Below are 13,682 nucleotides of genomic sequence, written 5' to 3' on the forward strand. Positions count from 1 at the left end.
GAGCATTGCAAGGAGCGGGAAGGCTGCGGTGGCTGCCAGAAGGTGAGAATATCACGATTTTTTATTTCTTTTTTTTTTTTTGTACAGGTATATGGTTCCCAGGGCCTGGAGGAGAGTCTCCTCTCCTCCACCCAGGTTACCAAACGCGCATGATCCGCTTACTTCTCGCATGGTGGCCATAGCCACATGCGGAAAGTAAGCGGATAAATGCATTCCTATGTTTGCGGAATCGCCGAGATTCCGCACAAAGAATGAACATGCCAAGTGTGCACATAGCCTAATGAACATGCTGCATTTTTTCCGGAATTTGATTCCGCCGCAGAAAAAAATGCAGCATGTGCACAAAAAATGCGGAATGGATTAAAAATGATGCGATGCTTATGTGTGCGTTTTTTTTTAGTGGAAAACAGCCCGAAAAAAACGCTAAAAATCCTGAACGTGTGCACATAGCCTAAAAAGAAAAGTACAAAAAATGTAAACGTATTTTTGTCTAAATAATAAAAAAATTACAAATATTACAACAATACATATTTTTATGTAATTTTTTTTTAAAAAGTACACATATTTGGTATCGCCGCATCAAGGACAACCCGATCTATAAAACTGTCACACTAGTTAACCCCTTCTGGGAACGCCATAAAAAAAAGCAAACTATGGATTGTCATCATACCGTTGGGAAAAAAAGTGGAATAAAACGAGATAAAAAAGACGAATGTAAAAAAAAAAATGGTGTAACTGAGAACGACACCATGTCCCGCAAAAAACAAGCAGACATACAGCTCCATCAGCGGAAAAAATAAAAAGTTATCGCTCTCAGAATAAAGCGATGTAAAAAGTTATTTTTTTCTATAAAAGTTTTGTCTAAAAGCGCCAAAACAGAAAAAAATTACATAAATGTGGTACCGCTGTAATCGTACTGACAAAAAGAATAAAGCTTCCTTATCAATTTTAAAACAAACAAAAGGGCAAAAAAAAAACAACCCAAAAAACTATTCCTGAATTGCTGATTTCTGTTCATTCAGCCTCTCAAAAATCATAATAGAAAGCGATCAAAAAGTGTCATGTGCCCGAAAATGGTAGCAATAAAGTCAACTCGTCCCACAAAAAACAAGACATAACATGCCTTTGTCAGCAGAAATATGGAAAAATTATAGCTCTCAAAATATGGTGATGCAAAAACTAGTTTTTACTGTGTGACAACAGGCAAACATAAAGAACTATATACATCTGGTATCGCAGTAAGTACACCGACCCGAAGAATAAAGTCGCCTAATCACTTATACCGTCAAAAAATAAATAAAACCAATTCTTCACCTGCTGTTGATTTTTTTCATTCTGCCTCCCAAAGATCGCAGTAAGGTACGGTGCACATTTATCCTGCTCTCTGCACTGTGCTGCATGATTTGTGGCTAATAGTCAGCTTGATTACATGTGGGGATTCCCTAGCAACCAGGCAACCCCCACATGTGCTCAGCCAGGCTAGTGGCTGTAAATCATGAAGACACAAAAAAGCACAGTGAGGTCAAAAATACTCTGTTGTAAAAAAATCACAGTAATAAGCAAGTGCTAGTCAAAAGATGTAAAGAAAACAGGGTATTTAGTTGATACGTTTTTTTGCAAAAAAATGTATACTAAGCTGCTCCACCAAATCGCCAAGGTATACCCTTATAGAGCAGTCCGAACTAATGTATGCAATCCCTATCTGATGTATTTAAAACCTGATTATCTGTATAGTACCTGTATAAGCAGGGTTCAGAGAGAAAAAAATATACATGTGGACATGCAGGATGGAACAGCTTAAATGCAAATGACCCACAGAGGAGTGGTGGACTCCCCAGTCTTGTAGAAACAAGAGAACAATTATAGAACCAGAAACACATGGGCTACTTGCACACTGAGCAAAAGCACAGTGAGGTCAAAAATACTCTGTTGCATTTAAGCTGTTCCATCAGATAGGGATTGCATACATTAGTTAGGACTGCTCTATAAGGGTATACCTTGGCGATTTGGTGGAGCAGCTTAGTATACATTTTTTTGCAAAAAAACGTATCAACTAAATACCCTGTTTTCTTTACATCTTTTGACTAGCACTTGCTTATTACTGTGATTTTTTTACAACAGAGTATTTTTGACCTCACTGTGCTTTTTTGTGTCTTCAAGTTTTCTGGTGGTGTGAACAGGTTCCTACAGACTTGTTCAGTGTGCAAGTAGCCCATGTGTTTCTGGTTCTATAATTGTTCTCTTGTTTCTACAAGACTGGGGAGTCCACCACTCCTCTGTGGGTCATTTGCATTTAAGCTGTTCCATCCTGCATGTCCACATGTATATTTTTTTCTCTCTGAACCCTGCTTATACAGGTACTATACAGATAATCAGGTTTTAAATACATCAGATAGGGATTGCATACATTAGTTAGGACTGCTCTACAAGGGTATACCTTGGCGATTTGGTGGAGCAGCTTAGTATACATTTTTTTGCAAAAAAACGTATCAACTAAATACCCTGTTTTCTTTACATCTTTTGACTAGCACTTGCTTATTACTGTGATTTTTTTACAACAGAGTATTTTGACCTCACTGTGCTTTTTTGTGTCTTCAAGTTTTCTGGTGGTGTGAACAGGTTCCTACAGACTTGTTCAGTGTGCAAGTAGCCCATGTGTTTCTGGTTCTATAATTGTTCTCTTGTTTCTACAAGACTGGGGAATCCACCACTCCTCTGTGGGTCATTTGCATTTAAGCTGTTCCATCCTGCATGTCCACATGTATATTTTTTTCTCTCTGAACCCTGCTTATACAGGTACTATACAGATAATCAGGTTTTAAATACATCAGATAGGGATTGCATACATTAGTTAGGACTGCTCTATAAGGGTATACCTTGGCGATTTGGTGGAGCAGCTTAGTATACATTTTTTTGCAAAAAAATGGCTGTAAATCATGCAGCTGCGGCAACAAAAACTAAATCTCCGAGCACTTACAAATACTCAGGTATACTCGCTCATCACTACTGTTCACCAGAGGAAACAATCTAACTTGAAGGAGCTGGAGCAGTTTTGCCTTGATAATCGGGCAAAAATCCCAGTGTCAGGCCGGTTTCACACGTCAGTGTCTTCAGTACGTGAGGTGACAGTTTCCTCACGTACCGGAGCCACTGACACACGTAGACCCATTAAAATCAATGCATCTGTTCAGATGTCATTGATTTTTTGCGGACCGTGTCTCCGTGTGCCAAACACGGAGACATGTCAGTGTTCGTGGGAGCGCACGTATTACACGGACCCATTAAAGTCAATGGGTCCGTGTAAAACACGGACCTCACACGGACGTTCTCCGTGTGCGGTCCCTGTGGCGTGCAGGAGACAGCGCTACAGTAAGCGCTGTCCCCCCCACATGGTGCTGAAGCCGCCATTCATATCTTCTGTGCAGCAGCGTTTGCTGCATAGAAGATATGAATAATAGTGTTTAAATGAAAGATCTACCTGTGCGCCCCCCCGCTGTTCAGAAAATACTCACCCGCTCCCTCGTTGGCTGTCGCTGCTTCCTGGTCTGGCCGCGGCTTCTACTGTATGTGGTCACGTGGGGCCGCTCATTTACAATCATGAATAGTCGGCTCCGCCCCTATGGGAGGTGGAGCCGCCTATTCATGACTGTAAATGAGCGGCCCCACGTGACCGCATACAGTAGAAGCCGCGGCCAGACCAGGAAGCAGCGACAGCCAACGAGGGAGCGGGTGAGTATTTTCTGAACAGCGGGGGGGCGCACAGGGGGTGGGGGGGGCGGCGGACACATAGATCTTTCATTTAAACACTATTATTCATATCTTCTATGCAGCAAACGCTGCTGCACAGAAGATATGAATTGCGGCTTCAGCACGCTGCAGGGGACAGCGCTAAACTTTAGCGCTGTCTCCTGCACGCTCCGTGTGGTACCCACTCGCCACACGGGCGGCACACGTGTGCCGCACGTATGGCCTACGTGAGCTCACGGGCACACGGACACGGATAACTCCGGTACCGATTTTTTCCGGTACCGGAATTATCTGGACGTGTGGGACAGCCCTCAAGATGTGGAAATCTCAGACATTATCCAAAGCAACTTTCAGCTGTGATAGCCGCAAAAGGAGACTCTACCATGTACTGACTTTAGGGGGGTAATAGTTATGCACACTTAGGTTTTCAGTTATTGTGTCCTATTTGTTGTTTGCTTCACAAAAAAAACAAATGTTCACAGTTGTAGGCAAGTTCTTTACATGAACTGATGCAAACCCTTAAAAAAAAAAAAGTGACATTCCAGGCTGTGAGGTAGCAAAACATGAAAAATGCAAAGGGGAGAGGTGAATACTTTTTCAAGCCACTGTATCGGCAGATTCAGGCGACAGTTATATGGGAGTCTTAAATTTAAAGTGTTTGCACCATAGAAAACATGTGGGAGTCATAGTGCAAATTAATCAAACATGCTGATAAGGTGAGGAATATGCACAGTTAAAAAAAAGTCAACCAAACAGGCCCATTAATGGTTCTTTAATATGAGAAAAAGTGGTATTAATCGTAAATTTACATACTTATGATTGTCTTTGGTTATATAAAGTTTGCTTGCAAATTCTTAAATCAGTCTCTATCTTTGAAAATAATTTTGTTGTAAGTCCAAGATTCTGCGCTGATTAATAATGTGTTTATAGTAGTTGGAACTCCATTTTTCAGATGAAACGGTATCTCCCCTAAGTTCTTTCAAACAGTTATAGAGAGAAATAGTTGGTTTAAAGGTAACCCGTCAGTACGCAAACGCTGTCAACTTGCAGCCTCGCCATGCGTTTGACTGAAAGCCGGAACCTGTGGAGAGGAATAAAGTTCATTTTCTACCAGTAGCTGGGCTTTCAGTGCGGCAACTGGGCAGCTTTAAAACGCAATTAACCTGTAGCTTAATCCTATATCTGCAAGTAACTAGCGTTTTGGGAACATGACAGGTTCCCTTTAACAACAGGAGCTAATGTTTCTAAAATGTAATATACTTTTTACATTTGCTATGTTCTGTGCCACAAGACCTTGTTCTCCTCTGTTTACAAAGAGATGTGAAGACGGGTAAGGCCAATCCCTGCCACCGTAGTTATCTTTTGTTGTATGGCTGTCCTGTCATATTGTGAAATGGAGCGGAAAATTAGCAAAATTAATGTTAAGTAAATTGCAAAGTTTCTTTTTGCATTTTATGAATGTTGCCCAAAATGGTTGACATCACATCTTAGGTTTACAGACAAGTTACCTTCAATTAGAAAGAAAAAGCACAGACCCCTAGAAAGACATGGAACCTTTTTAGATTATAAACAAATAGTATTCAGATGTGAACATCAGATTCATCTTTTTGAACAGGATTTTTCTTAGATTTGGTGCAGATAAGTACTGGAATGAAGCATACACATTATTTATATTTCAGGAAAGGTTGGCATGCCTTTGTCTGTGCCATATTCAACCACGAAATTTGCTCTTGATGGCTTCTTCAGTTCTCTTCGAATGGAGTTCTACCACCAAAAAGTCAATGTGTCTATTACACTGTGTGTTATCAGCTATATTGACACAGGTAAGAAAATGACATGCTACAAACTGGGAAATAGAACGTAATAAAAGAGCAATCCTGAGATATTTAGGCTAATCCTAATGACTATCCAGTCTCCTGGGAGCAGATGCTGAGCTTGGGAATACAGTTTTTCAGGATTTGGCTCAGTATTCAACTACATCAAATATTTTTCAATACCCAAATGAACCCACTCATAAACAGACTATATCAGGCAGGTCAGATAATCTTGGTTATATGATGTATAACCTTTTTAAGGTCTAATAAGTGGGCCTGTAACTGCTGAGATTTTGACAAAACCCATACACGTGATTTTTTTTTTTTTATTTAATGTTGGAGAACCCTTTAATGCAGTATCCAATTGATATACCTCAATGCTGTCTGTGTAGGTTTGAGTAAGGCTAGAGGTCACATTACAGTATTTTCACTCGTTTGTGTGAATTGGACGGCTTATGCTAATCACACTTAGATCAGAGTTTGATCCTATTTTCTCGGGTAAGAAGAAGGAAAAAAAATGTCTCAATCTTCTCCATACTGTCAGTCCATGAAAATTGGACTGCACTTTGATGTCATCCGAGTGCAGTCTGAGGTTTTCCTGATTCATTGAATTAATTAGCTGAGTGTGATCTGAATATCAAAACCAAACTCATGCATGCTGCGATTACTTGTCCTCGGACAAGTGCACCGCCCGACAGAATATCATTGGTCCGAGTGTAATCCGATCTTTTGTCGGATGACACTCATACCGATAATACGGTCTTGTGCACACGAGCCCTAATAGGTAGAATTGACATTGGGCCTCTTTGGGTACATAACCATTGCCTATTTATGTTGCAGACTCCGCTGTAAATACAGTATCGAATGTGATCCAGCAACCAGCCGCTCCAAAAGAAGAGTGTGCGCTAGAGATCATTAAAGGTGGAGCCCTAAGACAAAGAGAAGTCTATTACCAGTATCAAGCCACCAAGATTCCAATGTTGCTTAGAGACTTGGCACCAGAATTTTTAGACTACCTGGTCCTTAAGAATTATGATGTCAGTGCACTGAATAGTAAGCAGGAATGATATCATTACAAATTATACAAAGACAACGTCAAGATAAATCCGGGAAAATGTAATAAACGTGAGCTGTAATCCAGATTCTCATAAACACAGAATATATCCCAATAACAAGACAAACCAGAATAAAATAAATGGAAAAAATATGTATGAAAATGCATGTGATCAATAATGATTTATAATATGGGTGAAAGTGCAGTGTGATTAAAGGGGTTGTCAGGAGTTTTTCATCAATATCAGATCTGTGGGGGTGCGATACTCGACACCCCGTCCATCAGCTGCTCCTGGTGTCGGCTGGATGTGCCAAGTTGCGAGGCTGCAGAGTACAGCTCCATCAACGGAATAGTGGCTGCGGCTGGGTACTGCACACTGCCCCCTATATGACTTACTAGGCGGTGGATGTACAGTACTGGGCCATGGCTACTGTGCAGTTGACAGCTGTGCTGAGCGGGTCCGCAACTCAGCACATTGGGCTGGCACCAGGCACAGCTGATGGTGGTGGTGGCGGTGGGTGTCGCACCCCCACAGACAAGATATTGATGATCTATCCTAAGGGTAGATCGTCAATATTAAAGTCCCAGACAACCTCATTAATAATGATTTAGAAGCAGAAATTAATTTCAAATTGAGTGTGCTTTTTTTTACAAAACTCAGACATATCCTATTTTGACCCATGTATTGATATTCAAACTCGCTAATGTAAGTTAAAGACTCCGTGAAAAAAAACAGGCCATATTATACTGTGTAATGGATAGGAGAGAGTAAGATTTTTTTTTTTCTTCATACAAGAAAAACAGATGCAACAAGGTTGGTAAAAACTTACACAGACCAAATTTTGGTCAAGCACACTGAAACAAGCATGGACTGTATTTTACACATGGCTATGTGCACATACAGTCTTTTGCCGAGTTTATTGAGATGGAACTGAGCAGAAACTCCATGTTTTTGGGTAATTTTTAGTGATGAGAGAGTGTACTCGTTGCTCGGGTGATCTCCGAGTATTTGTTAGTGTTCGGAGATTTAGTTTTCATTGCTGCAGCTGAATGATTTACGACTACTAGCCAGCCTGAGTACATGTGGGGGTTGGCTTGTTGCTAGGGAATCCCCACATGGATTCAAGCTGTCTAGTAGTCGCAAATCATGCAGCTGCTGCTAGGAAAACTAAATCTCTGAACACTAACAAATACTCGGAGATCACCCGAGCAACGGGTATACTCGCTCATCACTAATAATTTTGCAATTTTGAGAGATTCTGCTCACTTTCTGATCCAAAACCTCCTAAAAAATCTTTGTATAGCCAGTATGAAAAAAAACAACCATACCTCCCAACTTTTGAAGATGGGAAAGAGGGACAAGGTTAGCGGCGCGCGAAGCGCGCCGCGGCAAATTTTAGGCCACGCCTCTGACCACACCCATTCATAATTAGTCACACCCATATCCACGTCCCAACTACACCCATTTAGCACTGCTGATCACACTGTTTCATATACAATAGTTATAAACAAAAAAATATGGCCACACAGTGCTCCATACTGTATAATGACCGCACATGACGCTCCATACTGTATAATGGCCACACATGACGCTCCATACTGTATAATGGCCACACATGACGCTCCATACTGTATAATGGCCACACATGACGCTCCATACTGTATAATGGCCGCACATGACGCTCCATACTGTATAATGACCGCACATGATGCTCCATACTGTATAATGACCGCACATGATGCTCCATACTGTATAATGACCGCACATGATGCTCCATACTGTATAATGACCGCACATGATGCCCCATACCGTATAATGGCCGCACATGATGCTCCATACTGTATAATGACTGCACATGATGCTCCAGACCGTATAATGACCACACATGATGCCCCATACTGTATAATGGCCACACATGACGCTCCATACTGTATAATGACCGCACATGATGCTCCATACTGTATAATGGCCGCACATGATGCTCCATACTGTATAATGACCGCACATGATGCTCCATACTGTATAATGGCCGCACATGATGCTCCATACTGTATAATGACCGCACATGATGCTCCGTATTGTATATTGACCGCACATGATGCTGCATACTGTATACTGGCTGCACATGATGCTCCATATTGTATAATGACTGCACATGATGCTCCATACTGTATAATGGCCGCACATGATGCTCCATACTGTATAATGACCGCACATGATGCTCCATACTGTATAATGACCGCACATGATGCCCCATACTGTATAATTGCCACACATGACGCTCCATACTGTATAATGACCGCACATGATGCCCCATACTGTATAATTGCCACACATGACGCTCCATACTGTATAATGAACACACATGACGCTCCATACTGTATAATGACGGCATGCATACCGTATAATGGCCCCACATGATGCTCCATACCGTATAATGGCCGCACATGACGCTCCATACTGTATAATGACCGCACATGATGCTCCATACTGTATGATGACCACACATGATGCTCCATACTGTATAATGACTGCACATGATGCTCCAGACCGTATAATGACCACACATGATGCCCCATACTGTATAATGGCCACACATGACGCTCCATACTGTATAATGACCGCACATGATGCTCCATACTGTATAATGGCCGCACATGATGCTCCATACTGTATAATGACCGCACATGATGCTCCATACTGTATAATGGCCGCACATGATGCTCCATACTGTATAATGACCGCACATGATGCTCCGTATTGTATATTGACCGCACATGATGCTGCATACTGTATACTGGCTGCACATGATGCTCCATATTGTATAATGACTGCACATGATGCTCCATACTGTATAATGGCCGCACATGATGCTCCATACTGTATAATGACCGCACATGATGCTCCATACTGTATAATGACCGCACATGATGCCCCATACTGTATAATTGCCACACATGACGCTCCATACTGTATAATGACCGCACATGATGCCCCATACTGTATAATTGCCACACATGACGCTCCATACTGTATAATGAACACACATGACGCTCCATACTGTATAATGACGGCATGCATACCGTATAATGGCCCCACATGATGCTCCATACCGTATAATGGCCGCACATGACGCTCCATACTGTATAATGACCGCACATGATGCTCCATACTGTATGATGACCACACATGATGCTCCATACTGTATGCTGGGTGCACATGATGCTTCATACTGTATAATGACCACACATGATGCTCCATACTGTATAATGACCGCACATGATGCTGCATACTGTATGACCGCACATGATGCTCCATACTGTATAATGGCCACAGTTCTCCATACTGTATAATGACATACAGGCACGCAGCTCACACACACACGCTCACACACATGCACACGCACACAGCTCACACACACGGCCCACACACACGCAGCACACACACAGCTCACACACGCACGCAGCTCACACACATGCAGCATCACACACACAGTATCACACATACACACGCAGCATCACAAACGCAGCTCACAAACACATGCAGCTTTGACACAAATGCATCACATACGCAGCCTTCACACACACACCCATCACACACACACGCAGTCATCACACACACACACGCAGTCATCACACACACACACGCAGCCATCACACACACACACACACGCAGCCATCACACACACACACGCAGCCATCACACACACACACGCAGCCATCACACACACACACCCAGCCATCACACACACGCAGCCATCACACACACACACCCAGCCATCACACACACACACCCAGCCATCACACACACACACACCCAGCCATCACACACACACCCAGCCATCACACACACACCCAGCCATCACACACACACACCCACAGCCAGGTTGGCACTAGGAGGGTGCTGGCTGGCACTGTTAGAGGTGTTACAGTGCTACCTGTGGATGGAGAGGTGCATGGACACACTGCACTATCTGGTTTGCAGGCTTCTCCCTGCCGCCCCTTATCCGCCATACACAATGCATGCCGGTGTGTGCCGGTAATGATGACCGCCTCCCTCCCCCTCACACGCCGCTGCCGCCTCCGAGTGACACAAGGACCAGACTCTGCGCCTCAGCATCGGGTACCACAGATTCCCGCGCATGCGCGTTGCGGTGCGTGGTGGGGGAGACACCAGGCTGGAGTCGGCGCCGCGCACGCAGCTGGTCCCTCCTTCCCCGATCTCCTGGCCCAGATTTACTAAACAAAGGCTGCAGAGTGTGATCATGCCGGCCGCTTACGTCACTGACCCCGCCCGGAGTGCGGGACTAGTCCTAATCGTCTCTACGTCCCGGAAGTGGGCGGGGCTTCACCGGCGGCCGCAAATTCGGGATTTTAAATGCCCGAAGCGGGACAGCGGGACCCCGGTGCCAAAGCGGGACTGTCCCGCTGAAATCGGGACGGTTGGGAGGTATGAAACAACTGATGTAGGACAAAAAAAAAGTTATCTAAACAGAATACTGGGATGTTAGAAGGAAATATGTCACCAATTATCACCCTGTAAAATTGTACAAGTTTTAGTGGTGCAGAAGTGTCCTGATTAGAGATGAGTGAATATTTCAATATTCGGTTCGGATTACGATCACCATATTTGTAACATTCACCAAACATAGCCGAATGCCATTGGAGTCACTGGGGGTACAGATGGCCGAATATGTTCGGAAACGATCATCAAACATAAAATCGCTACGAATATGGTACGAATATGGCAAATTTGGATTCGGCCATCGTTTTCCGAACACATTCGCTAATCTCTAGTCCCGATAAGGCAGTTTGGCTTGGCGTCCACTGGTCCCACAAATGCTCTGAATGCAGTTCCTAAGGCACAAGTGCTCTGGATTTAAGTGCATTTTAGTTTTGAATGACACCATTCATTTTTACCATATAATGTACTGAAACAGTGGAAAATATCCAATTGGGATTAAATAGTGAAGAAAAATGCAATTCTGCAATTGCTTTTTTTTTTATCAGTTCGATTATGGAGATCGCCAACTTTTTTTTCTTAGTTAAGTGGTGAAAAAAATTCAGAAACTTGTAAAAAAAAAAAAATTAAAAAAAAAAAATGGTTTCGTAATGTAGACCCGTAACGTTTTTTTATTTTTATGTTGACGGAGTCGTGTAAGGGATAGTTCCACACACTGGACAAAAAAATCCCAAAATGTAAGAGGATAAAATGATGAAAACACATGTAAGGCCACATTCACACATCAATATTTGTAATACATACAGAAGTGGTGCATATGTTTCTATTAGGGCTCATTTCCACATGCGAGGCACACGTCCGTATCTCGCATGTGGAAACCAAGCTGTGGAGCCGGCACTCCAGAGCGGAGCGTGCGGCTCCATGTGTTCCTATGCGGCCGCACGCTCCGCTCCCAAGTGCCGGCGCCAGAGCTTGGTTTCCACATGCGAGACACGGACGTGTTTCTCGCAAATGGAAACAAGCCCTTACACTTTTTCTCTGACTGTTCCACTCCTGGTTTTGGCTTACAAATACTGAGGTAAAATACTGACCAAGTACTGAATGTGTGAATGTGGCGTTGTACTGAATTTGTTCTCACAAAACTATGTATCAATCTACTCAGCTCCCCCTGCTCTATAATATGCTGCCTCCAAATTGCACTGCATTTTCATGGTGACAGGTTCCTTTAAGCAGACCCCCAACTGCAGGAAGGAGATCAGCAGGGAAAGATATGGAGAAGCGATAGGGAATCAGTAGCAGAGTCTCTTTTTTTTATTATTATTAATTTACTATACTAGGTTGTTTAAAAAAAATAATGCAATCATTAATGCAATCATTACTGAAAGCAAATGTGCACTAGGGACTGTCATTCATGCACCTGTAAAACAGTACACACTACCAATACCTCTTCTAGCTAGGCCTGCCGGCAGTTCTGCAGGGTCAAAGCCACCGACGTCCTTTAATTATAAAGGTGCTGTAATCTATGAGAATTTCCTCTTCATGGAGGAAGGGTTAACCTGTGATTCACTCCCTTTGTACAGCACAATTATTTTTGTCTTAGAAAGAGGTTTATGTCAACAATAAAATGTAGAAAGGAAAAATGTGTGCATTATTTATTTAATTTTACACTAAACGGGTTATAAATCATAAAAAGGGATAAATCATCAATATACCGTATATACTCGAGTATAAGCCGACCCGAGTATAAGCCGACCCCCCTAATTTTGCCACAAAAAACTGGGAAAACTTATTGACTCGAGTATAAGCCTAGGGTGGAAAATGCAGCAGCTACCGGTGAATTTCAAAATTAAAAATAGATGCTCCATACCGTTCATTATGGCCCCATAGATGCTCCATATAAAGCTGTACCATATATAATGCTCTGCACCATTCATTATGGCCCCATAGATGCTCCTTATAAAGCTGTGCCATTAAGAATGCTCTGCACCGTTCAGTATGGCCCCATAGATGCTCCACATAAAGCTGTGCCATATATAATGCTCTCCACAGTTCATTATGGCCCCATAGATATTCCATAGAATGCTGTGCCACATACAATGCTTTGCACCGTTGATTATTGCCCCATAGATGCTCCATAGAAAGCTGTGCCATATACAATGCTCTGCACCGTTGATTATTGCCCCATAGAAAGCTGTGCCATATACAATGCTCTGCACCGTTCATTATTGCCCCATAGAAAGCTGTGCCATATACAATGCTCTGCACCGTTCATTATTGCCCCATAGAAAGCTGTGCCATATACAATGCTCTGCACCGTTCATTATTGCCCCATAGAAAGCTGTGCCATATACAATGCTCTGCACCTTTCATTATTGCCCCATAGAAAGCTGTGCCATATACAATGCTCTGCACCGTTCATTATTGCCCCATAGAAAGCTGTGCCATATACAATGCTCTGCACCTTTCATTATTGCCCCATAGAAAGCTGTGCCATATACAATGCTCTGCACCGTTGATTATTGCCCCATAGAAAGCTGTGCCATATACAATGCTCTGCACCGTTCATTATTGCCCCATAGAAAGCTGTGCCATATACAATGCTCTG

At 42.8% G+C, this 13,682-nt stretch overlaps 2 protein-coding genes across 3 annotated transcripts in view; one reads left to right on the plus strand and one right to left on the minus strand.

Annotated features, from left to right (window-relative positions):
- HSD11B1 (hydroxysteroid 11-beta dehydrogenase 1) overlaps positions 1 to 7,377 on the plus strand; it is a 48,938-nt gene extending 41,561 nt beyond the window's left edge. Inside the window, exons 5-6 of the mRNA XM_077295033.1 lie at positions 5,427 to 5,570; positions 6,402 to 7,377. Coding sequence (XP_077151148.1) covers positions 5,427 to 5,570; positions 6,402 to 6,628 — 371 coding nt within the window. The 3' untranslated portion in view covers positions 6,629 to 7,377. The remainder of the gene's footprint in view (positions 1 to 5,426; positions 5,571 to 6,401) is intronic.
- The window catches only part of TRAF3IP3 (TRAF3 interacting protein 3), a 210,113-nt gene that overhangs the window by 184,917 nt on the left and 11,514 nt on the right, over positions 1 to 13,682 (minus strand). The gene's annotated exons all lie outside the window — the stretch shown is intronic.

The sequence above is a fragment of the Ranitomeya variabilis genome, chromosome 3 (genome assembly GCF_051348905.1).
Source record: "Ranitomeya variabilis isolate aRanVar5 chromosome 3, aRanVar5.hap1, whole genome shotgun sequence".
Classification (NCBI taxonomy): domain Eukaryota; kingdom Metazoa; phylum Chordata; class Amphibia; order Anura; family Dendrobatidae; genus Ranitomeya; species Ranitomeya variabilis.